Here is a 23,247-nt window from a genome sequence, read left to right on the forward strand (position 1 = left end):
TATTTAGCCTATATATCCCTCCTCCCTCCAGCAAACAGTAAACTAACTATCTAATTTTATTCAAGTATGGTTGATTTACAGTGTTGTGTTAGTTTTAGTTTCAGGTATACAACAAGGTGATTCAGTTACATATATTCTTTTTCATATTCTTTTCCATTATTAACTAACTTATTTATCCACTGGAGGGTACCTTCAAGTCTGTGTTATTTTCTTAATAGGCTTGGTAATGATACATTTCTTGAAAGCACTTTTGTTCACACACAAACCCAAGCCTTTATTCTGTCACTTCTGATACATTTCACATAAGCTTGACTGTGTGCAAAGAAACATTTAGATTAAGTTTGTACTACATGGTAACAATCCGAGGAAATTCCAATCAAAAGCCAGCAACCTGTTTCCTTCATTCTGTGCCCGTTGGCGTATCTGCTTTGTCTGTGTTCCGCTGGCGTATCTGGCTTTGTCTCTGTTCCGATAAGCAGTAACCACAATGTTAATTTTGTATTTCCTTGCCTTTTGTCTCATGTAATCTATTCTCAAAGCTGACCAGGGGCTTGTTCACTGTAATGTGATTAGTGAAATAGTTAGTGGGATAATGAGCTTGATTGTGTGGAATATGTTAGTGTATTATGTATAAGTGCTTTTTTGTTTAAATGATGAATAGCTTTATTTAAACAATAGTACTTACCGTCATCATCTGCAAACTTAAAATTGTGTAGTCGCTAAATCGTGTCCAACTCTTTTTGCGACCCCATGGACTGTAGCCCACCAGGCTCCTCTGTCCTTGGGATTTCCCAGGCAAGAATACTGGAGTGGGTTGCCATTTCCTTCTCCAGGGGATTTGCCCAACCCAGGGATGGAACCCATGTCTCCTGCATTGGCAGGCGCATTCTTTACCACTGAGCCACCAGGGAAGCCCTTTAGAAGTGCTACTAGCTCATATTAACTGACTGCTTCACTGAGTACCAGGTACTGTTGTAAGTTTTCACACGAATGGACTTGTTTAATCCTTACAATGACCCTGTGAAATGCTGGTCCCCACTGAAACAAGAGGACACAGAGAAATTAAGTAACTCGCCCAAGGCTATGCAGAGAGCTGGGCTGGGACCCAGGTTCTCTGACTCAGAGCCTACACTCCTGGCCCTGCCCAATCCAAAAGTCACACCTGTCTGGTTGACTTCATTCATGGACACGTCTGCAGTGTCAGATCTGTAGGAATTAACCATGTAAGGCTGCATTCTCAAGGAGGTGCCGAGAACCTGAGTCACCACTTAAAGTCCTTCCCTGTAGTACCCTCTGTCATACGATTAGCTCTTTGGTAGGTGCTACACCATCCAAGCCAAAGTGTGTGACTGGGAACGAGGAAATGCTCTAACCCTGTCCGAGATACTTAGTGAAGGCATTTCAACTTCAATCTAGCTCCACACCCAGAGCTGACTAAATAGACTTTCGTGCAAAAAGCATAACCTCCTATTAACGAATCTGTTTCTTATTGTGTCTACACAATAAGTTTACAATGTCTTTGAACAGCTTAAAAACACAAGGCTGTGTGTGAGGCACAGAGGAAACAAACAGGAATTAAACAAACATGTCCCCCCTGCCGCACCACCACCCTGGGTCACAGTCCAGCGCAGGAGACTGGAGGAGGAATTGTGTGCCTGCAAGCATTCAGGTGCCAGGACAGAAGTCTGGGCGGGGTTGCTGGGGCACCAACAGGGCAGGGAAGCCGGGCTGCACTGAATCTTGAAGTCAAGGAGATGCTGGCCATGTGGATAGGAGGCAGCAGACACAGGAGAACATGGGGGGCAGCCCAGGCAGGGAGGACCCGGGAATGCCGAGCAGCTGCACCAGTCCCAGGGCGGTGGGCGCCTGGGACCCGAGAGTGTGCGCTTTGTCAGCCTTTATTCCAGGAAGGCTGCCCTGCCATTTTACTTCTTCTGTTTTCCTCCTTTCCTCTTGTCGATTATAGATGAATTTCAAGGGGAAGAGACCTAACTGAATTTTTCACTGTTTAAGCCTAGAAGTGTTGTCATGATATGACTGTAATTTGCATACACAAAACATTAGCTATTAAGTTTTTGCAAGTATTTTTATATGTGTGAGTAGAATCTTTGCGCCTTTGGCAGAGGGGGCAAGAACAAAATCCAACAGTCCTCACCCTTTCCAGAAAAAAAGAAACAAAAACGTTACTTGTTTCTTATATAATTGAGCTAAAACCAAATCATGGCCCATTCACAGCAGGTAGACTAAAATCCAGCCAAAGCTGTTCTTTCTGGCCTGACTCCATCATGGACGGCCTCTGGCATTTCCGGTTACCCTAATATCTCCATCTAGATGTAGCAGAAAGTCAGCCTCCCCAAAGCCCAAACAACTCAGGGTCCTTGTTAAAGGAAAAGGAGGCATTTAGATCTCACTTAAAGCAACTGGGCTAGAAAGGCAGGGAGGTAGTGGGCTCGTTTTTAAACTGCGTTTTGGGAAATTAACTTCTCTGACCCCATTTGATCAGTCCATTAAACTGCTTCACCATTTTTTTTTTTTTTTTTGAAAAAGCTAAACAGGCATGACCTTAATTTGTGAGGCAAGAGCACGTTTTACACAGGAATGTGTACCCGCAGCCTTCCGCTGCCTGCATCTGCTCCAGTCAATAGGCCTCACTCTGAAAATCCCTCCTCTTCTGTTTCCACTCAGGGCAAATGACAGTGTCCACATTTTGACTGGGAATGTTTTGGTTTTCATGTAGGATTCAAAGGGGACATTTATCTTGAGGTAGGAATGGCTACTGTTTCTGCCCCAGTGTTCAGACTAAGGCTGATGCGCTGATGCGTGCGTGCGTTCGTGTGCACTCACTTGTGTCCGACTCTTTGTGACCCATGGACTATAGCCTGCCAGACTTCTTTGTCTATGGGATTCTCCAGGCAAGAACAGAGGAGTGGGTTGCCCACCATTTCCTTCTCCAGGGGATCTTCCTGACTGGGGATTGAACCCAAGTCTCCTGCATCTCCTGCATTGGCAGGTGGGTTCTTTACCAGCTGAGCCACTGGCTGATAGGTCTCCCTGTGACTTCTTGGAACTTTGGGCCTCAGTGTTCTCCCTGCTGCTGCAGAATTGTGGTACCAGATGGCATCTGCCAGGTTCTTGGGGTGGGAGACAGATTGCGTCTTTGACTCTCGAGGTTGAACTCAGGTTAAGCTGCCTGGCAAAAATGATCAAGGAAAGATTCCTTGAGTAAACCTGATAAAACGTCCATCAGGAATGGACCCTCCTGTCTTTCCTGGTTCACCTTGGTGCCTGTTCCGTGATGGTTTTACCGCCCTCATCACTCAGCTTGAGCATTTGTGAGTTGCTGCTTGTACCTTTGGACTGGGTGGACTGCATCACTTTCCACCAAGTTGCAGAAATTTACACATTACAGAATGCTGCTGCTTGTTATTCTTTTCCATGAAATCTTTCTGTTTAGTGGGGAACCTTGGTGCTGCATCCAGCACTCACTGACCACGTGAGAGTCCACGTCTTACCCCCTCCTCTCTGACAAATAGATGATTAGAGTATGAGGCACATTCCATCTTTTGATGGAAGTTAACCAGTCAGCCCTGAATATTCATTGGAAGGACTGATGCTGAAGCTCCAATACTTTGGCCACCTGATGCCAGACTCATTGGAAAAGAGCCGGAGGATGGGAAAGGTTGAAGGCAAAAGGACAAGGGGATGGCAGAGGATGAAGTGGTTAGATATCATCACTGCCTCGATGGGCATGAGTTTGAGCAAACTCCGGGAGATAGTGAAGGACAAGAAGCCTGTCATGCTGTAGTCCATGGGGTTGCCAAGAGTCGGACATGACTTAGTGACTGAGCAACAACAATTGGGGTGTTAGCACTGCAAAGCCAACTGCTGAGTACATTCTCATTTGGCTCTTCTCTCTACAAATATTTCCTAGCTTTCGTATGGCCTATGAACCCATCTTGGGTGCCTGGGCTCTGAACCAGCACCGAAGGTTTTAAATGTAAAGAACTAATATTTGGTCATTCTGCATGAGCCCAGCGCAGTGCTCGGTGCTTCATGGCGTTTTAACCTTTCTTCTCCATCCTCGTCTCCTTCAGTGGCTCACGTACCTTGGGGTATCCTTGACTCAGCACAGCCTATCAGCTACACTGCCTGGGACCCTTCCCCTTCTGCCTGCTGCTTCCCTGCTGTTGACCTCAGCACACAGCCCTGCACACAGCCCTGCCCCATCTATTGTGGTGGCTGCTGCATCCTCCCTTCCTTCCGCCTTCTCACCACAGCACTCAGGACTTCAGTACAGCGGACGGAACACAGTTTGGGTCCTTCCTCCACTCAGCCCCTCCAGTGGCTTCCCATTTCACTCTACAGAGAAGATGAAAGCCTGTGCCGTGATTTATAAGGGACACGTGGTCGGCCTCCCCTGTACTTTGCTAACCTCGCGTTTCACCCGCTTCCCACCCCACTCGACTGCGTCATGCTGACCTGCCTGCTGTTGTTCAGCTGTCCCCCAGAACTCCTGCCTCAAGGTCTCTACACCAGCAGTTCTCAGCCTGGAATGTTCTGTAACCCCGTGGTCTTCACCTACATTTTCTTTATCCAAATGCCACTTTGTCAGTGAGGCTCTTCCTGGCGCCCCTTCTCCATCTAAAATTGCATCCCCCTCTATCAACACCTCTTGTCCTCCCTCCCTGCTTAATTTTCCACTTGATTAGCACTTTCATTTTGTATAGTTATATTGTTTATTGTCTATGCAACTAGATTATAAATCCCAGGAGTGCCACAAATTTTGTCTGTTTTCTTCACTGCCACATCCCCAACCCTTAGAACAACACCTGGCACGTAGTTAATACAAAGTAAGTTTTTTTGTAGATAAGAGGGAAGAAATGAAGGGGGGGGGTGATCCTAGAAGTTAGATGTTATCTCATCTTACAGATAGGGCACTGAGAAGCCAATAAATGAAGCCAAAATTGACCCAGATGTGTGACTCTAGAATGTTTCTGGTTCCCTTTACATGTCTCAGCCTCACCTGTGACTGTTGTAAACGTAGACTCTGTGAATTGCTTGCACAGGTACAGCAATATGAACACGTTAAAGTGCCTTAAAGAAAATGGTTGGCCAGGATCCCCTAGTCTTATTAAACGCTGGCATTCAATATAGAGAACAGATAAAAACTTCTCAGCAAAGTTTGAAACCAGGTGCCCCTCAACATAAGAAAAGTGATTAGCACGTAGAGCTAAAGAGATGAAAAAGAACACATTTTTGAAAACAGACTTTCAAGTCAAACCAATAAGCAGTCTTTCTGGTCATTTATTCCCGGATCTCCTGTGGGTTCATTCCGGGTTCACTAGGGAAGCAGCACTTGTCTGTTCCCGAGTTGCTCTGTGGTGTGTGCTTCCTTGCCCAGTGCCTGGCCCTGTCCTGCACCCCAGGGACACAGGTGGACCAGACGTTCATGGGACTGACTGTGCCTTCAGCAAACATCTCTCCCCTTTGAGCTTAAAGGGCTCCTTTCAGTGAATTCCTTGGATTAGTTTTTTTCTTTTAAAGGAACAGTCTCCCAATTTTATTTTCTCATCTTGTTCCATGAACTTCAGGTGTTCATCTTAAGTCCACTTGGAGCTCTTCTTTTGCTAACACAGGAAGTTGAGGCACTTACCTGAAGATTAAGAAACATCCAAGGCAATGAAGCCCTGTTTTCCTGTCTTTCTGACCCTTTGGTAGACTTAACAGCAGCCCTTAAGGGCTAGGGTTAGAGATTCAAGATTCTCTAAGAGCCCCACTTCTTGTCCATCAGCAAGGCCACAGGCATCCTCTGAAGAGACCCGGTAGGGGTTCCATCCATCTCAGGGAGTTGTTTCTGTCTTGTTTCCTACCTTGTGCCTCAGACTCCGGACAGTGTTTCTTTTCTTCCTTAGATGATGCCTTGTGGCTTTTACACCTGCAGTCCAGGAACACGCCTGGGCTCCCACTTACCTGGGAGAAACACTGAGAAGACTCAGTAACTGTGACTAGACATGCTCCCTTATGTTTCCAGTTACGCCCAGACTTATGGGTGTTGAGGGGCGCCATTATGTGTTTTGATCCCTGTTTGGTATTATTTTCTGTAGATACATGCCTTTACAACCTTCATTTAATAGAGAAAGAGGCAGTAACTCCGCATCTTTAAGAGATATGGCCACAAAGGGAAGAAAATGGGTGAATAATAACTTGAAGGGAAAGCTAAAGGAAGGCATTTATAAGATGGAGCAGATGCAATTATATTTGTCATTCTGAGAAGAGGCCAGAAAAGACTGAAGATATGAAAGAGAATTGGCTGAGCAATATCCAGGACAGGGTCTTATAGAAGCACAGAGGAAGAGTCTAGATTTAGGAAATAGTCAGCCTACTTACTCAATTTAAGTTTAAGGTGGCAGGATGGTGGGGGCAGGGGGAGGAAGAGACTTTTTTTTTCTGTCTTAGTGAAGTAGAACATTTCTGTGAAGTGGGACTGGGGTGAGTCCTAGTGAGTTGAAAAGGAACAGAAAGCATGTCTTTATTTTGCTCCAGCAGTGTTCCAGGGCACTGTCTGAGTGGTGTGACACAAAAATGACCAAACCTTCTTGGCTCCCTGTCTTTGGAGCATCACTCCAAGCCTTTCAGCACTGATGCTGCAGCCGGTGTAGCCTTGTGAGAAAAACAGATACAGCATGTTTACATTATTGGATACTCATAAAACAAAGCTACAAAGGAATAAGGGAGTGGTAACCCTGCAGGTTTGTATGCAAGGAGAGGCCACACAAAGGCATCCATGGTGACCAACCTGGAGTTGAAAACTCACAGTCTTGGAGCCATTCCTGCAGAGCAGGGGAACGATTAGAGAAGTAACTGATGGGGATATGTCCCCATGGTTAACTTTCTGCCACCTTCCCACTAGATATTTCCATGTTGGGTAACAGAGGCCTTGCTTCCTGTATCCAAACCAATGCAATTCATTATTTTCTGCTCAAGTGAATAGCAGCTACTTGCAACACATTATTGATTATCGAGGAATTTATTGAAGTTTAAGACTTGGTTATCTTTTGAATTTAATTTTAATTTCATAAGCAGTGTCCTTAAACATTTTAAGAGTCAGGTCTCTAAACCAGCACCCTGTGACTGAAATATGTGAGCCGCACTTGTAATTAAATTGTTCTAGTAGTCACATTAAAAAAGTAAAAGAAACAGATGAAGCTATTTTTAATATTTTTACTCAGCCCATTATATCCAAAATATTATCATTTCAGTGTGTAATATGCTTAGTTGTTCAGTCATGTTCTACTCGTTGTGACCCCATGGACTGTAGCCCACCAGGCTCCTCTGTCTGTGGGGTTTTCCAGGCAAGAATACTGGAGTGGCTTGCCATTTCCTCCTCCAGGGGATCTTTCTTTCACCTATCTCTTTGGAAGATATTTCACTGGATTTAGGATTCAGGATTGGCAAGTTTCTTTCAGCCTCTGAATAGTATCATTCCATGATGCGCCATCATTTCTGCTGAAACAGCTGCCAGTATCACTGCTGCTCTTGTGAAGGTGAGATAGATATCTTTTATCCGGTGACTTTTTGTCTTTAGTTTTTAACGGTGATGTGCCTAGATACGGTTTTCCTGCCTGGGATTTGTAGAACACATTGAACTTGTAGAGATTTTGGGAAAGTCTCACATCACTTAAGGCAGCGCTTCTGGTCCTTTCTCACTCTGTCCTTCTGTGACTTCAGGTAAATGGAAGCTGGACTTTTAAAACCATGTCCCACGTGCGTCTTATGCTCCTGTTTCTCTTCATGCTTTGATCTGGCTATTTTCTGCTGACTTATTTTCTAGCTCACTAATCTCTTTTGGTGCTCTGTCTACTCTCCTAGCTTCATTCATCTATTAACATCTTAATTTGTGTTCTCTGGTAAAATTCTCCATCTTTCTATAGATTTTTTTTTGAAGATTACTATCATTCTATTTTAAACTTAAACTATTAAACTATTTTAAAGTTATTAGTGTGTCTAATAACACTAATACCCAGATTACTACTGAGTGATCTTGTCTGGGATTTTTTTTCTTAGTTTTCAGTCATTTTGTTTGACTTCCATATCTGGTAATTTTTATTGAATGCTGGGCGTCATGTCAGAAAAGTTTTAGAGGCTCTGTCTGATGTTATTTTTCTCCAAAGAGGGTTTACATTTTGTCTTCCTTCTACTTTCAAGTGCCCAGGGCTTTGATTTTCCCGCTTATGTACTTCCCTGCGGAACTTATGTTCTGAGCTTTTCATTTGCAGTGAGGGGTATATAAGGAAGGATTTTCCAGTGGGACTTATATTTCGGCACAGATCAGAGCCTGATGCCCCAGAGTAGAAGCGTGGGGGAGGATGGACAGTGGAAGGGAATGTGTGTTCGGGGGTAGAGACCCTATCAGCCGTAACTCCTGAAATGATAACAGAGACCCTTAAGGAAGCTTAGTCCTCAAGAGTAAGTTCTGTTTAGGCAAGAAAATGGGTGAAACTTCCTTTACAAACAAGGGTTAATTAGCTTTCTTCTATGTTGAAAGTACAGTGAACCAGAACCTCTATTTTTCTATCTTTCTCATAATTGAAGGTTTTCTTTTAAAAGCAACACAAGGCATCAGAGTAGGCCCATTAAGTCACCTTTGAAAGGGCAGCTGTCGGGTTAAGTGGATTGTGTTTTCTTCCTCATTCCAGGACTTGTTTTTTAAACCTGAAATCTGTTAACCTGGGAATGCCTCATTCAGCGGGCTTTAAAAACACCAGATCTGCAGGAAGTAGATGGGTGTGAATGCCAAGCATCCTCTCCCAGGTCGTCTTTTGTGTGTAGGGTTGAAGGATAGTAAAGTTAGGAATGCCTCCTAAAAGGCCACTGAGGAATCCAAGGGACATCCCAGGCAAATACCAGAGGTTTCTGAGGAACCAGACTGCAGTTTTTAAATTTTAGTCCTTCTGAAGGGTAGGAATCTTTGCTTCTTTTGTAAAAAGAACCTTATTGTGGACCTTCATTTGAGTCTGGGATCAAGCCAGGCCTTGGGAGAAGTGAACTAGGACTTAAGTACCTTGGAGCTGAGCTGCTTCCATCCACCTCCCCGCCTCCCCAGAGGCTCACTCCCCATGTTCTCCTAGATGCTGACACACGGTTCTTCATCTGTGGTCTTCTCTCACATCCATCACACTTGCGGTTGAATGACCTCCCTGTCAAGTGAAGAGTCAGCCTGCGTATCTCTGGCTCCATCCCCCCACCACCCCCATACAGTGTAGTTAATTGGAAGAATAAGTACCTTGGTGTCTACTGTGAATGCTGGGTTAGGTCAGGGGACATGGGCCTGGAGAGGAGCCAACCAAAGATGGAGAGGCATGAAGCCTGAGCTGGATGGACCCTTCTTAGCCTAGAGCATGGCTGGGCTTCGCTGCTTCTCTCCACATGGCCCCCTTTGCCTTTGCCCCCCCATCATCCACCTCCATGTGTCAGTTACTGATAAACAAAACAGTCCTTGCCTGAGCGATACCCTCTCTGCAGTTAGATCTGCTTGACCAGACCAGCTCTGACGGAGCAAATATCTTAGCTTTAGCACTCCACCTTCAGTACATCCTTCTGTGAGCAGATGGGTGGAAGAGCAGGCCTCTCCAGAAGTCAAGAACTCTTGCGTCAGTGGTCCCAGTCCCCATCCCAGCTTGGCTTCTGTCTTTCCTCAAAGCTATAAATGATGCACAGGCAGTGTGACCTTGGTGTAATGTAATCCACATAGTGGACATCCACTGAACCTCCTCTTTATTTGGGGCTTGTTTCAGATGTCTGAGTGAGAGCTTTGGGGAAATGAGGGGCTGGGCAAAGTGTGGGTGATGGAAAAGGATGGGGTATCAGAGTTGGGGTTTGATCACGAAAGGGGAGTGGACCCTGACCCTCTTGCACATCCATCAATTTCCATGTCATTTTTGGGAAACTTTTACACTTCCTTCCTTTGTCACCAGCACTGCTTGGAAAAGAAAAGATACCTATCTGATATGTATAAGATTTTCCCTAGTGTTCAGGGAGAAATTTCCCATGGAAACACTAACAGAACTCAGAGTTGGGTTTTCCTCATAGATCATCAAGTTTCAAATATATGTGGATACCAAGCGGCTTCTCAGGCTATTGTTGGAGGTGATCATGGTCTTTCCAGTTTCTTTCTTTTTTTACTTCCAGTTGAGATATAATTGACATGCAGCACTATGTAAGTTTAAGGTATACAACATAATGATTTGACTTAAATATTACATACATCATGAAATGATTACCAGGTAAATTTAGTGCACATCTGTTAGCTCATATAGATACAAAATAAAAGAAAGAAAAAATAATTTTTCCTTTTGATGAAAACTCTTGAGATTTATTCTCTCAGCAACACTCATAGTTCTTGACTGCAGTCACTGCCTGCAATGATTTTGGAGCCCAAAAAGAGAAAATCCGTCACTGCTTCCACTTTTTCCCTTCTATTTGCCATGAAGGGATGAGACTGGATGCCACGATCATATTTTTTTGAATGTTGAGTTTTAAGCCAAACTTTTCACTGTGCTCTTTCACCCTCATCAAGAGGTCTTTAGTTCCTCTTCACTTTCTGCCATTAGAGTGGTGTTATCTGCCTATCTGAGGTTGTTGATATTCCTCCCAGCAGTCTTGATTCCAGCCTGTGATTTATCCAGCCTGGCATTTCGCATGATGTACTCTGCATATAAGTTAAATAAAAGGATGACAATATACAGGCTTGTTTTACTCTTTTCCCAATTTTGAACCAGTCAGTTGTCTGGTATTCCCATCTCTTTTAAGAGTTTTCTACAGTTTGTTGTGTTCCATACAAAGGCTTTCATGTAGTCAGTGAAGCAGAAGTAGATGTTTTTCTAGAATTCTCTTGCTTTCTCTATGATCCAACAAATGTTAGCAATTTGACCTCAGGTTCATATATATATCCTCCAACAAATATTGGCAGTTTGATCTCTGTTTCATATGTATATCCTCCAGCAGTATTAAATATATTAATCATGTTGTACATTACATCTCTTTTACTTATGTATCTTATAATTGAAACTTTGTACTTTTAACCACCTTTGTCCAGTTCCTTCTCTCCCTCCCCTCTGCTTCTGGTAAACACACATCTAATCTCTTTTCCCATAAATTTTCTTGTGTTTTTTGTTGTTGTTGTTGAAGTATAATTGACTCACAGTTCCTGGTATACAACATAGGGACTTGATATTTCTGTATATTTCAAAATGATCACATTCAAGTCTAGTTATCATCTGTCACCATTCAAACATACTACATTATCACCAACTGTATCCCCCATGCTGTACATTTTATTGCTGTGACTCATTTATTTTGTAACTGGAAGCTTGTACCTTTGAATTGCCATATCCTATTTCACTCATTCCCCCATCCAGGGTCTTTCCAGTTTCCTCTGTACAACTGGATAATAATAGAGTCCACTTCATGGGGTTATTGTGAGGATTAAACCAATAAATGATTTCATAGATGTCAAACCTTTAGAACAGTGCCTGATATGCAGTTAACATTGCTGGCCAGTGTTTACATTTCTAAAAGTTACACTATGCTCTTTAGCAATTGGAAGCTCTCCTTTACCTGTTCTGCTCATTCTCATTTAAAACTTCATTTATTTGAAGAAACCAGTTGGGGACTGATTTCTTTCTTTAAAAAAAAAAAAAATCTCAAGATGTTTCAAACCTTTGAAACACACCTGACTTTTTCAGTGAGAAGCTCAGCTTTTCCTGGTGCCTAGCATCTGGTATTGTCCTCAGTGATGTCACCCAACTCCTTTCTTCCCCAGCTTTTGGCTTTAAAGAGAATATCTCTATTCATTTGAAATACAAAGTACTTTACAAGAATGAAGTCCTTGTGACTGGGAATGAGATAAGCTCGAGCTTCTTTTCTATTGTGAAATGTTCTGTTTCTAACTTTGTGCATTTTGAGGTTTAAGTCTATTTATATTTGACTTCTTGATGCTTTCCATTGTTCCAGAATGGGTATAAGGTGACTTATATATCACAGGATGAGACATGCAGGGTTCAACTGGGGAGGAAGCGGGAGTGGCGCGTGCGTTAGAAGAAATAATTGAATTTGCTGTAATAATCCTTGCCATTTACACATTGCTTTGTGTTTCTTTTCTCCCCCCATGTACTTTTAAAACTAAGGTATCTTTGGATTAACCCAGCAACCATGTAGGCAGTATCCTCCCTGTTTTGTTGATGAAGACACTGATCCGTAAAGAGAGTGTGTGTTTTGCTCACATTCACCCAACTGACACTAGTGACAGAGTTGGGATCCTTGCTGCCAAAAACCTGTGTGCTTTCCTAGTGTTGAAATAATTTATCTGCCAAGTCAGGTATTATGGCGTGCCCACCTTGGAGAGGTTTTTTTTCCCCTACGTCACAGTCTCTCTCTTGGTTCAGTACTGAGGTGTGGGCCATTTATGTGGATTAAAAAACCTTGTCGGCATGGCAGATGGAGGCCTCATGGCCCATTCCAAGGCTTACTCCCCTTGACTAGCACTAGCTGTATGGAAACCCAGCCCTGGCTTCTCTCCATGTGTACTTCAAGTGGTTTTCAGTAGTAGACGAGCTGATGCCTGGCTCCTCAGCACAGTCCTCCACCCCTTCTCGGAGGAAGCCTGTGACAAGGCCTGGCTGATGCAGGGCTAAAGCTGTAATGCCATCCCGCCCACAGCTGGGTTTAGAGATTCATCCTGCCGACATGATTGATGTAGGAAAAACCAGGGAAAGTTGGACTTGACAGACATAATACTTGTCTGTTACGGAAAATCAGTTTTCCTGATGCTACCTGTGGTATTCTTATTTCTCTGCTTTAGCCTTGTAATAATAAACTCTCCTGATCCTTTTTAAAGAAAAGGCAAAATCCTATTATGTGAGAGTGCTCCAATCCACTCTGAGCTTCTAGATTAATCTGAAACAACCTCTGAGTTCACAACTGGGTCAGAGTTGCGGAAGAGCAGGAAAAGACTTGCCAGTTCAGCGGGTGTGTGTCTCAGGCTGGTTAAGAACCAGGACAGTCTTGAGGTCTGACTTTGTTGCTTATGTTTAGACCTTGTGTGCTGAGATAATTCTGGGTGGCTTTGGATAACTCTCTTTCTTAACTGAAAAGGAGTATCTGTTGCCTGATAAGTGTTTACCCATGAAATAGCAACATGGTATCTGTCTTAGGGTAGGAGGGCTTTTAGATCTGCAGAGCTCCCGCCTGTCCCCCCCCCCCCCACCCCCACCCCACCCCCAAAACCCAAGGTCATTGGCTTAAGCATGTTAACTGGAGTAGAATGCCAGCCCCAACTTTAAAATGTCTTTCTTATTCAGGGTCTCTTATCTGGATTCTTTCCCTTCTCTTTTTGCCTTAAGGGCTATATAATCACAATCCAGTAGAACTGAAAGTAGACAAAGCTACCGCACTTTTAGTAGATAGAGATCTGGGGTCCAGAAATACCTCTTTCTTGCCAAACCTCAGCTTCGTTGATGCCTTTTTTAAAATGCCAGTCCCCTGTCCCAGCCCATCCCCTCCACTATTTGGCCAAGTGAGGGCTGGCTCTTACCCTGTGTCAGTGACAGACACCCACTGCTTGTTGGATCACGTTCTCCTTTACCTTTGCCCCATTCACAAGTCTCATAAAAGGGTTTCTCAGTGTCAAGGAAAAACTCACACCAAGAGTCATTTTAAACTGTGGATATTTTAACAATATGAATGAAGTATGTGAAGACCTTAGTTTTGAAGTGACTTAGAATCTTACATGACCTGAGGGAGGTTTTCCTGGTAGTATTCTGGCAGAGTCAAAAATGACTCTGAAGTTTAAGCCTCCAGATCGCTTGTAAGAAACTTGTAAAAAGTGATGACTTCCTGTGTGCCAGACTCTGTGCCAAACACTTTGCATTATCTCCTTAACCCTTCATAGTAGCCCTTTAGACTAGCTTTTTGCAGAACCAAGCTGAGGTTCCAGAAAGCCTTGCACCAACATGTATGTTTAGTAAGTGGCAGAGTAGGAACTTGACTTGTTTGCCCCTGCCTTGTGACCATGTCATGGCAGCCTTCCTCCAGGCATGATATACTGGGCTCTAGATTTCCATGTTCCAGCCTAACTTGTAGCAGGCGATGCTGATCAGAGTTGGAGCTGTGATGGTGCTGAGACCTGTGGCTGTACAACCTGATGGTGAAAGAAGGCCAAACCCTCACTCAGACACAGACTCTTGTCACTTCTCTCCCCTTTCCCATTATACGTGGTCGCATTGGCCCTGGTGACAAGAAAGATGCTGTTATCAGCAATTACTCAGTGGAGCAAGGATACTGAAGAGGAAATTTCCATTAGGTAAATAACTGTGAAAGGAAAACCCCAGAGCAGGGGGAGAAATTCAAGCCCTGGCTCCTGTTACCCTGGCCAAATATCCTTGGCATCCCCTGCTTGCTGAGCCTCCTGAAAGGGACAGGAATGCTGATAGGACGAAACGGAGGGACACAGTGTGAATTTGTTCTCTTGCATCATTCCAGCATCTACTTGAATTTCAGTTTTATAAAATCAACTGTTCTGAGCCTGGCCCAAAACCAGGCTAATTTGTAGTGGCTCCATTGCTGGAGACAGTGGGGTTATTTTTGGAAGGTGGAATATTGACATGCAGTGAGTGTGTGTCAGCTATGCTATAGAACTGGCATCTTGAAGTGCTTCTGAGATTTTTACTTGCCCTGGTGAAAATATGACTTTGTAGAAATGAGTGATTTGGGGCTGTGGTCAGAATTCACAGGTGTGGCTCGTGCTGGAGCGTCCTTCAGTGAAAGATGGAAGGAATCACTGTTGTCTTCGCAAGGGTCATAGGAGCTTTTCCCAAGGACATCCTATTCATTCAGAATCTTTTATTTTAGCTAGGACAGTATCCTGGTAGCTCAAATGGTAAAGAATCCACCTGCAACATGGGAGACCTGGGCTCAATCCCTGGGTTGGGAAGATCCCCTGGAGGAGGGTATGGCAACCCACTCAAGTATTCTTGCCTGGAGAATCCCCATGGACAGAGGAGCCTGGCAAGGCTACAGTCCATGGGGTCACAAAGAGTCAGTTATGGCTGAACGACTAAGCACAGCAGAGAAGAGCAATAGGACAGTACTCGCTTGCAGCCTTAAGTTTTCTTGTGGACTTGAAATGGCTACCAAATGAGCTATATTGGCCTATTGTTGTTTAGTCACTTAGTCTTATCTGACTCCTTTGCAACCCCATGGACTGTAGCCTTCCAGGCTCCTCTGTCCATGATATTTTTTTAAGCTGGAAAGAATACTGGAGTGGTTACCATTTCCTCCTCCAGGGGATCTTCCCAACCTAAGGATGGAACCCACTTCTCCTGCATTGTAGGCAGACTCTTTACCTCTGAGTCCTTACAAATGCCCCTTCTGGTGTTGAGGTGTAGTTTATACTGAGTGGAGTTAAAGTGCGTGCACAGTCTCTTTTAATCCGTACGACAGCCCTGTAGAATCTGATTATACCCATTTGGCATAGGAAGAAATTGAAGTTCAGATAACTCAGTACTGTTTTTTATTGAGTGTTCCATGTATTAGGCTCTGTGCTAAGTGCTTTACATGTTTTATCTAATCCTTATGGCATCCTCGTAGATGGCTATTCTCATTCCCATTTGAAGATGAGGAGACAGAGAGGCTCACACAGGTGACGTTACTCATCCATGGTCTCGCAGCTATTAAATGTCACAGAATTCAAACTCAGGTGTGAATGTCCTGTCCTTATGCCATATACCTGCCTCCTTGAAGTTTTCCTTTGTCCGAGTATCTGCCATCAAGGCTTCATTTCCATTTGAAGCATCATCAATGAAAAAGTTTCAGTGTGAATTCGATTTTCAGTGCATCTGGCTTTTCTTTTTAAAATGTGGAGGCAGAGCTGGGGCAGGCAGTGAAGGATTTCCTACACCAGTCACTCCTGCGTTATGCTGTAGCTCTCATGGCCATCTCTGTGCTGTTTGGTCATTTTCAAAGTCAAGGACACGGGTGAAACAGTACTTCCCAGCCTCAGAAAAGACCAGTTCCAGAGGGCACCCATAAAGAGTGCTTACTGGAATTACCTCCCTCTTCAGCCCATGTGTCCTCACCCTGTCTTTTAGGGAGAAATGAGATATAGGGTGTGATTTACTTCCCCACCGAGGTGGGGAATGAGAGGTGGAATTAAGGGTGACTCAGTGCTCCCACAGTGGGAGAAGACCGCAAGCTTTGTGGTACCATGGATTCGACTCTCAGAAGACCAGTGGACTGGCCCAGAGCCCAGCCTTTGACCCTTCATCTGGCTGGCTTCAGTTTAGTTCCTATAAATGTTTCTCCCTGCAAAATCTTATTAACCTCTCATCAGTATGGGTTTGGTCGAATCATGGATTCCTACAATGGCCCAAGTTTTCTGAGTTCTCAACGTCATATTTCTAGGGGTGAAGACTTTTGTAGTTGTTTCTTGTTAATAAAATATCTTTGTATCCTTTCCGTCCATTCACAAGTGACAAAGGACAAGCCCAGCTGGCCTGCACAGTGATTTTTTAATAGAGAGATGGACATTCAGATGGAAGCCTTGGAGTGTGCAGAGTGGGTATAGGCACCTTTCCATGGCAGTGGTAAGGCCCTGAGAAGCACAGGGAAGAATCCAGCATTTAGAGGGAGGAGGGGATCTCTTAGGTCATCTTGTCCCACCCTCCTGGGGTCAACATAGTGTTTCTGTACAGAGAACACCCTAGGCCAGTTGGCACTGGGGTTGCCAAGGCTGCTGCAGCAGAATCAATTGGCAGTTAAGCTTTGACCTAGGCTCCGTCATAAACCTTGGCTATTATACTTGTTTTATTGGAGGATGGGGGATAGTTAAGGGAAAGGGGTTGGTATCAGGCCATTTGCCTAGATTATTACCGCACATCCTCTTAGGGGGAAAAGTATTATGAGGTTTTTAGCTTCTTAGTCGGCTGCCAGAAATATGTAGACAGGACCTTAACTTACTGTCTCTTTCAGGAAGATCTTTCTTTTTAGGCAAGTCAGAGTTGAACCACTCTCTCCCCTCTTCTGTGATATCAGGGAGAGTCATTTTTGTCCAGACCCTGAGTAAAGACCACTGGCAACCTCCATAATTCCAGAAGATAGCAAGAATGCTCTCCAAAACAAGGGTCACATTTCTCTCTTTTCTCTCGATTCCCAAGTGCATACAGTTTGTGTTCCAGGTTCTTGTTGCTGGCTGTGTCACGTATGGAATTGTTTTCTTCCTAATCAGACTGTCACTTTTGAGAGTAGGTCCAAGGCTGCTATTCGCTTGCCTCCTTAACAGGACCTAAATCTGTGCTGGGCCCAGAGTAAGTGCTTAATAAAGACATCCTAACTTGGATCGTAGATCACAGACTGTCAGAGCTGGAAAGGATTTTGGAAACCACGAAGTCCAACACTCTAATTTTATAGATGGTACCACTCCAGAAATTCACTTTGGAGGCTGGTGTTTATCTGCTGGGAAGAGAGTTTCAGTTTTTTCCTTTCAATGTTAAATTCTCATGCAAGTGACCATCATTCTAAATGTTTGAACGGCTTTCTTTAGACAGTGTGGGATGTTCCTCCTTGGACTAGTAGCTGACTAATAATAACCTGATAACAGTAAGAGCGCTGTCCAGATTCCATACCCTGAGCGACTGTCACTGATCCTGTCAGCCACAGGACAGCGTCAGGACTGTCTCCCTCCTACAGATACTGGGAGGGAGGCACAGCGGTCAGGACCTCGGCTAAGGGTCACGAGACTAGAATCTGGTTTGGCCGGATCCCCGAGCTCATGGCTCACAGTGGTTCTAAGTGGGGTGGCTGGAGAAAATCCCCACTTAATATGAAATCCCACAGTGTCTCTGTCCTAAAGGAAAGTGTAAAATTACTTTTCATTAACTTCAGCTCTCTAATTAGACAGGGAGTGACAGGGAAGGTGAGGCAGAAATCAGTCATGACAGAGGTTGCATCTCCAGAAAGGTCCATGAGTTCATAAAAGCTTTCAGTCAAGAGTGCAAGGAGTTCATCCATACCGTTTCTCCAGATTCCATACATGAACTTGTTTGCAGGGCATGAATGGAGACGTAGATATAGAGAATGGACTTATGGACACAGAGCAGAAGGGAGAGAATGGGACAAATGGAGAAAGTAGTATCAACATGTATGCACTGTCGTGTGTAGTGGATAGTTGGTGAGAGGTTGCTCTGAAACACGGGGAGCCCAGCCTGGTGTTCTCGTGATGACCTAGAGGGGTAGGATGCGGGGAGAGGAGGGAGGCTCACGAGGAAGGGGATAGATGTATAATTATGGGTGATTCACGTTGTGGTACTGCAGAAACCAACACAACATTGTAAAAATTAAAAAACAAAAGAGTACAAGGAGAAAGAGCAGTTAGGTCTTGCTCCAGGAACCATTGCTTTACATGGAATCACTGTTTCTTCCTCCGGTCTCTCTTCTGTGCCCAGAACTCACCTTCCCTCATTTCTCAGCATCAGAAGCCTCAGGATTGATGGCTCCCAGGGCAGATCTGTGTGCCCCACCTCATCAAACCAGAATGCAGTGGCCTTGTGGTGGCCAGGAGGCCAGTGTACTGGTTCCTCACGGCAGGCTGTTTGCCTCAAGCCTTTCCTCTGAGCTTTATATCTAAATAACATTCCTGTGAGTTTTCTAAAAGGTTAGTGCTGGGTCATTGGCACTTAAACCACTTGTTTTGGTAGATCCTTCCCATGAAGCTTCATTATATATTTGATATCCTTCCTTTTTTATGCCTGAATGATGAGGATAAGTACCCTGTGGTTTATTAACTGTCACTTTAAACCTTTTCAGATTGTCTTGTGACAAAACAGAGTTTTATGTCCTTCTTACCCAGTTTTGATGGGTGAGACAGTTCTCTGGGTAAAGTATGCCAGGATAAATAAAATCTCACTCTGATTCGCGGGGAAGGATTTTGCATTTGAAGTCGTGAGTTCAAGTCTGCCGCTTCGTAAGAAAGGCAATCTACTCTCTTCACCTTTCCCTAGACTTTGTTTTCCTCTTGACAGATGGGACTGGGTGTTTAGTAACTGTGGAATAAGTGAAAGAAAAGGTGTTACTTTGGGGCAGCTAAGGATGTCAAATCCTCAGGCAACAATTTGCCACGCTTCTATTTTGAATCCCACTCAACCTTAGAGCAAACTGCCTCTGTCCTTATCAGTGTTCTTGACGTCGTTTAGTTGCTAAGTCATGTCCAACTCTTTTGTGACCCCACGGAGTGTAGCCTGCCAGGCTCCTCTGTCCATGGAACTTCCCAGGCAAGAGTACTGGAGTGGGTTGCCATTTCCTTCTCCAGGGGGTCTTCCCAACCCAGGGATCAAACCCGTCTCCTGCATTGCAGTCAGATTCTTCACTACTGAGCCACCAGGGAAGCCATCCACACCATTATAGAATCCCAAAGTTCACCTCTCCTCCCCCAGGCCATTTTGTTACACCTTTAATTTTTCTGTAAGTTTGCAATAGGATTGTGAAAGGTAAATATGATTATGGATGTTTAGTAGTTGTTTAAAAACCTTGTGCCCACCAGTGTAAATGTCCCACAATTCATTATATGTCCAGTGCTTGAAAAATGTTCTTCTGGGACACACACTACATGTAATTCAGCAGTTAATCTCTCTCTCTCTCTCTCATTCAGTATTTACTGAATCCCAGCTAGGAACAAGGGAAGGTATTTATTTAAAATAATTAAAAGAATGGAAAAAATAGAGTGCTGAGACTTTAAAACTTGTTTCCTCCTGTTTTGTATTCATTCCAGTTCGCAGGGACTTTATCAGATGGCTTAGGGAAGACGATGGATAATCGGCACCAGTCGGAGCGGGAGTATATCAGATACCACGCGGCCACAAGTGGCGAGCACCTTGTGGCCGGCATCCACGGGCTGGCTCATGGTGAGTCATGTGATGTCAGGCTGCATGGGGGCTCTTCTGTCTCAGCTACCTGGAGGTGCCTCTTGCTCATCCACCTGCAAGAGGAAATGATGGCTTGGTATTTGAGTATTTGCTTCCAGGCTCTCTGGTTCTGTCTTCCTTGGGTCAAAATGTTACAGCCTGTGAGAACTCTTCATTCATTTTCAAAATGTTGTACACATTGCAGTTCCTTCTTCTTCTCTGACTTCTGTCCCCAAAGTGTCCTAGGATGTAAGTAGCCAAACCCCTTTTTAGAACACAGGACTACTGCTTCAAGACTTGCCTTCTGTCCACTGATTATTCCTTCCACAGGTAGCGAAATGTGAATTGGCTGCCAGGTTTGTGGCCCAGATGTTTTCATATAAATGCACATTCATAGGGATTGTAGATCTATGTGCCCAAGAGATGTGGAACACAGCATGAATGTCTCTAAATGTGTTTATAGTTCTGATTTTTAATATTTCAGCCTGACTCATTTGTTGCGTCAGTACCTTCTCTGCATGACGTTGAAGGCCCCTAGGAAAGTAGACCCAGCCAGCTCTTCCCACCACTCTCCTCAGCCACACTGCATTTCAGCAACCCAGAGTTATATCCTGCTCTCCAGACTTGCCTGCGAGTCCTTGCTCACTCATGTTTCTTCTGCCCTCCCCTCCCCAGCTTTACTTCCTTGCCCATCAAAATCCTTCTCCACCTGCAAGTCCCCACTCAGATGAGGTTTGCCCAGCTCTACTGTCCCCAGTTAGAATCGATGATGATTAGAGCGTACCTGGCGGCCTGGGTTGTGTGTGTAGCCAGCTGTGTGTGTCTTGCTTTGCTGATAGGCTTTGAGGGCAAGGCGAGGATAAAGACCCTCACGTGGTCACCTTTGTACCTGCAGTACCTCACACGGCACCTGGTGTATAGCTTGTGCTTGGTGATGGATAGTCTGAAGCTCTCAGTAACAATTGGAGGAAAAACAAGGAATATACCTAGTAAAAAATCATATTTTTCCTTGTTTTTGTTTATCAAGTTTCCTAATGATAAAGTTTGGATCAAAATGCCTCTGCCCAAGTGGAAAGCAAGCAGCCCCCAAGGAGACATCAAGCTAGCAGTGAACTTTGGCTAAAATTGATCTGTTTATGGACTTTAAAAGTTGATTGTTGGGCAGTCTTTTGGGGCTAAAGATTTAATCATTGTTTTTAGTAACTGTAATGATAGTGCACCAGACAATTTTAAGACTTTATTTTTTTTAATGAATATAAAGTGCTTTGCTATGTGTACTTGTCTTTATCTATCTAGCATCCTTGAGATGCAGAGAGAAACCATGCCTGTCCTCACTGTTTAGATGGGTGTTCCAGTGTGCTGAGAAAATGAGTGAGTGGTTCACAGTAGAAAAATCCCTCCAAGCCAGGGATCCTTCAGATAATATGTGCAACACCTCCAGAAGCCAGCCGGGCCAGTCTGAGACTAAGGATCCTTCAAATAATACATGCCGTGCCTCCAGAAGCCAGTCGGGCCAGCCTGAGACCAGGGATACCTCCAGAAGCCAGCCGGGCCAGTCTGAGACTAAGGATCCGTCAAATAATACATGCCATGCCTCCAGAAGCCAGTCGGGCCAGTCTGAGACCAAGAACCAGTGGCCTCATCCAAGGGGGACCCATTAAGCTCTGGGATGTATGAAAGCGGTAGAGTAAGATCCTTCTTCCTTCGGATGAAAAAAACAAAAACAAAAAACAACCCTTAAACGATAACAAGAAACAGAATCAATGCCATCTCCTTGGTTTAAAAACTGGGAGTCAGGCACAGTTTCCCTTGTCGGCCCCACTCAACCCAGGTTCAGTCATGTTCTGTCTCTGCCATGAGCTTTGTTCTAAACTTTGGGAAAGGCCTGTTGCCTCACTGGAGCAAGTGGACCCAGAATCCAGAAGAAATGCTGTGAATTGTTAGTATATTCTCACCCAAGGAACTTCCTTTACCAATTTGTCTCACTAGAGCTGAAGAGTCTAGAGAGCGTCCTCATACCCCCTCCATCAAAGGGTAAACATCTGTGAGTGTCCCTGGCACAAATCCTGGAGACGATTCTTCCTAGCACTGCCTGCGTCCTCTCCAGCCTCTGCCAACTTCTGGCCACTTGGGAGGCTCTTTAAGGTCACTGCCATCACCTTTCAAAATGTTTGGAATGTCTTTTTGACCTCGGTCAATCTTTTGAACCAATGGTATCTAGGGTCCCAGCTGGCGCTGGCAGCCTTGGGGGTGCCCTTCATCCGGGCTTCACCCTCGGCTCCGATTGCTTGCACCTGTTTTAGCAACATGTGCAGGAAGGAGTTTTGACCCCATTGCAGGCTTTCAGTGGTGCTAGCTAGTCACATAGTATTCTTTGAAAACTATGAGGATTTATATTTGGTTCTTGTTCCACCTTACATTTTACAGGATCCCAACTTTCCCAAAGGGCCCAATTTGCTGGTCCATTGATTTAATCCTCTGTCTGCACCCTCTCCTGTTTGCCCATAAGCTATTCAAGTTCTGGAATTAAAAAGTAGTCACTGGTAACCTCTTCGCTTTCCTTTGATTTTTCAAAGGAAAAACTGAAACACGCTGTCCTGGTTGACGTGTGATGCATGTTCTCTGACTTTCAACTCCAAGGGCACATCTGCTGCCTCCCCATCTTGATGGGCCTCCCTGTTGCCTGTCAGGAGGTTGACAAGATGCCCCTATGTCTACCTTGCCAGGTGCATGAAATTGAGGGGTTTGCCTTTAAATGCTTTTGCTTTTGTCCTTGGCCAGGTTACCACAGCCCTTGTCTCTTTTGCTAGGTATCATTGGTGGACTGACCAGTGTTATAACCTCAACCGTGGAAGGTGTAAAAACAGAAGGTGGTGTCAGCGGTTTCATATCTGGCCTTGGGAAAGGGCTTGTTGGCACTGTCACCAAGCCAGTGGCAGGCGCCCTGGATTTTGCATCAGAAACAGCCCAGGCGGTGAGAGACACAGCCACGCTTAGTGGCCCCAGGTCAGTGGTCATGGAGGGGAGTGGCTTTTGCAGTTTCCAGCCCCGGTCTGCTGCCTCTCCTGAGCCATACTGATATGTTTGATCGTACACTTTCTGCCTTAATGAAATGATTTTTAAAAAACTGAATACATGTAATTAAAATTTCTGACCTACCTAATACAAATACATGAAAATGAGGTATAAACATCTGGCATCATTTTCTATATATCTGTATCTATCTATTTATACCTGCATATACTGGATGTGTATGTGTGTGTGTTATTTTTTTTTTTTTTAATTAGACTAATCA

General features: G+C 44.5%; 1 protein-coding gene across 8 annotated transcripts in view; it reads left to right on the plus strand.

Moving 5' to 3' along the window:
• VPS13D (vacuolar protein sorting 13 homolog D) overlaps positions 1–23,247 on the plus strand; it is a 269,200-nt gene that overhangs the window by 187,072 nt on the left and 58,881 nt on the right. For all 8 annotated transcript variants that reach the window (XM_070474310.1, XM_020897781.2, XM_020897934.2 and 5 more), the window contains 2 exons: positions 19,820–19,952; positions 22,763–22,958. In XM_070474310.1, coding sequence (XP_070330411.1) covers positions 19,820–19,952; positions 22,763–22,958 — 329 coding nt within the window. The remainder of the gene's footprint in view (positions 1–19,819; positions 19,953–22,762; positions 22,959–23,247) is intronic.

Source organism: Odocoileus virginianus, chromosome 11 (genome assembly GCF_023699985.2).
Source record: "Odocoileus virginianus isolate 20LAN1187 ecotype Illinois chromosome 11, Ovbor_1.2, whole genome shotgun sequence".
In the NCBI taxonomy this organism is placed as follows: Eukaryota; Metazoa; Chordata; class Mammalia; order Artiodactyla; family Cervidae; genus Odocoileus; species Odocoileus virginianus.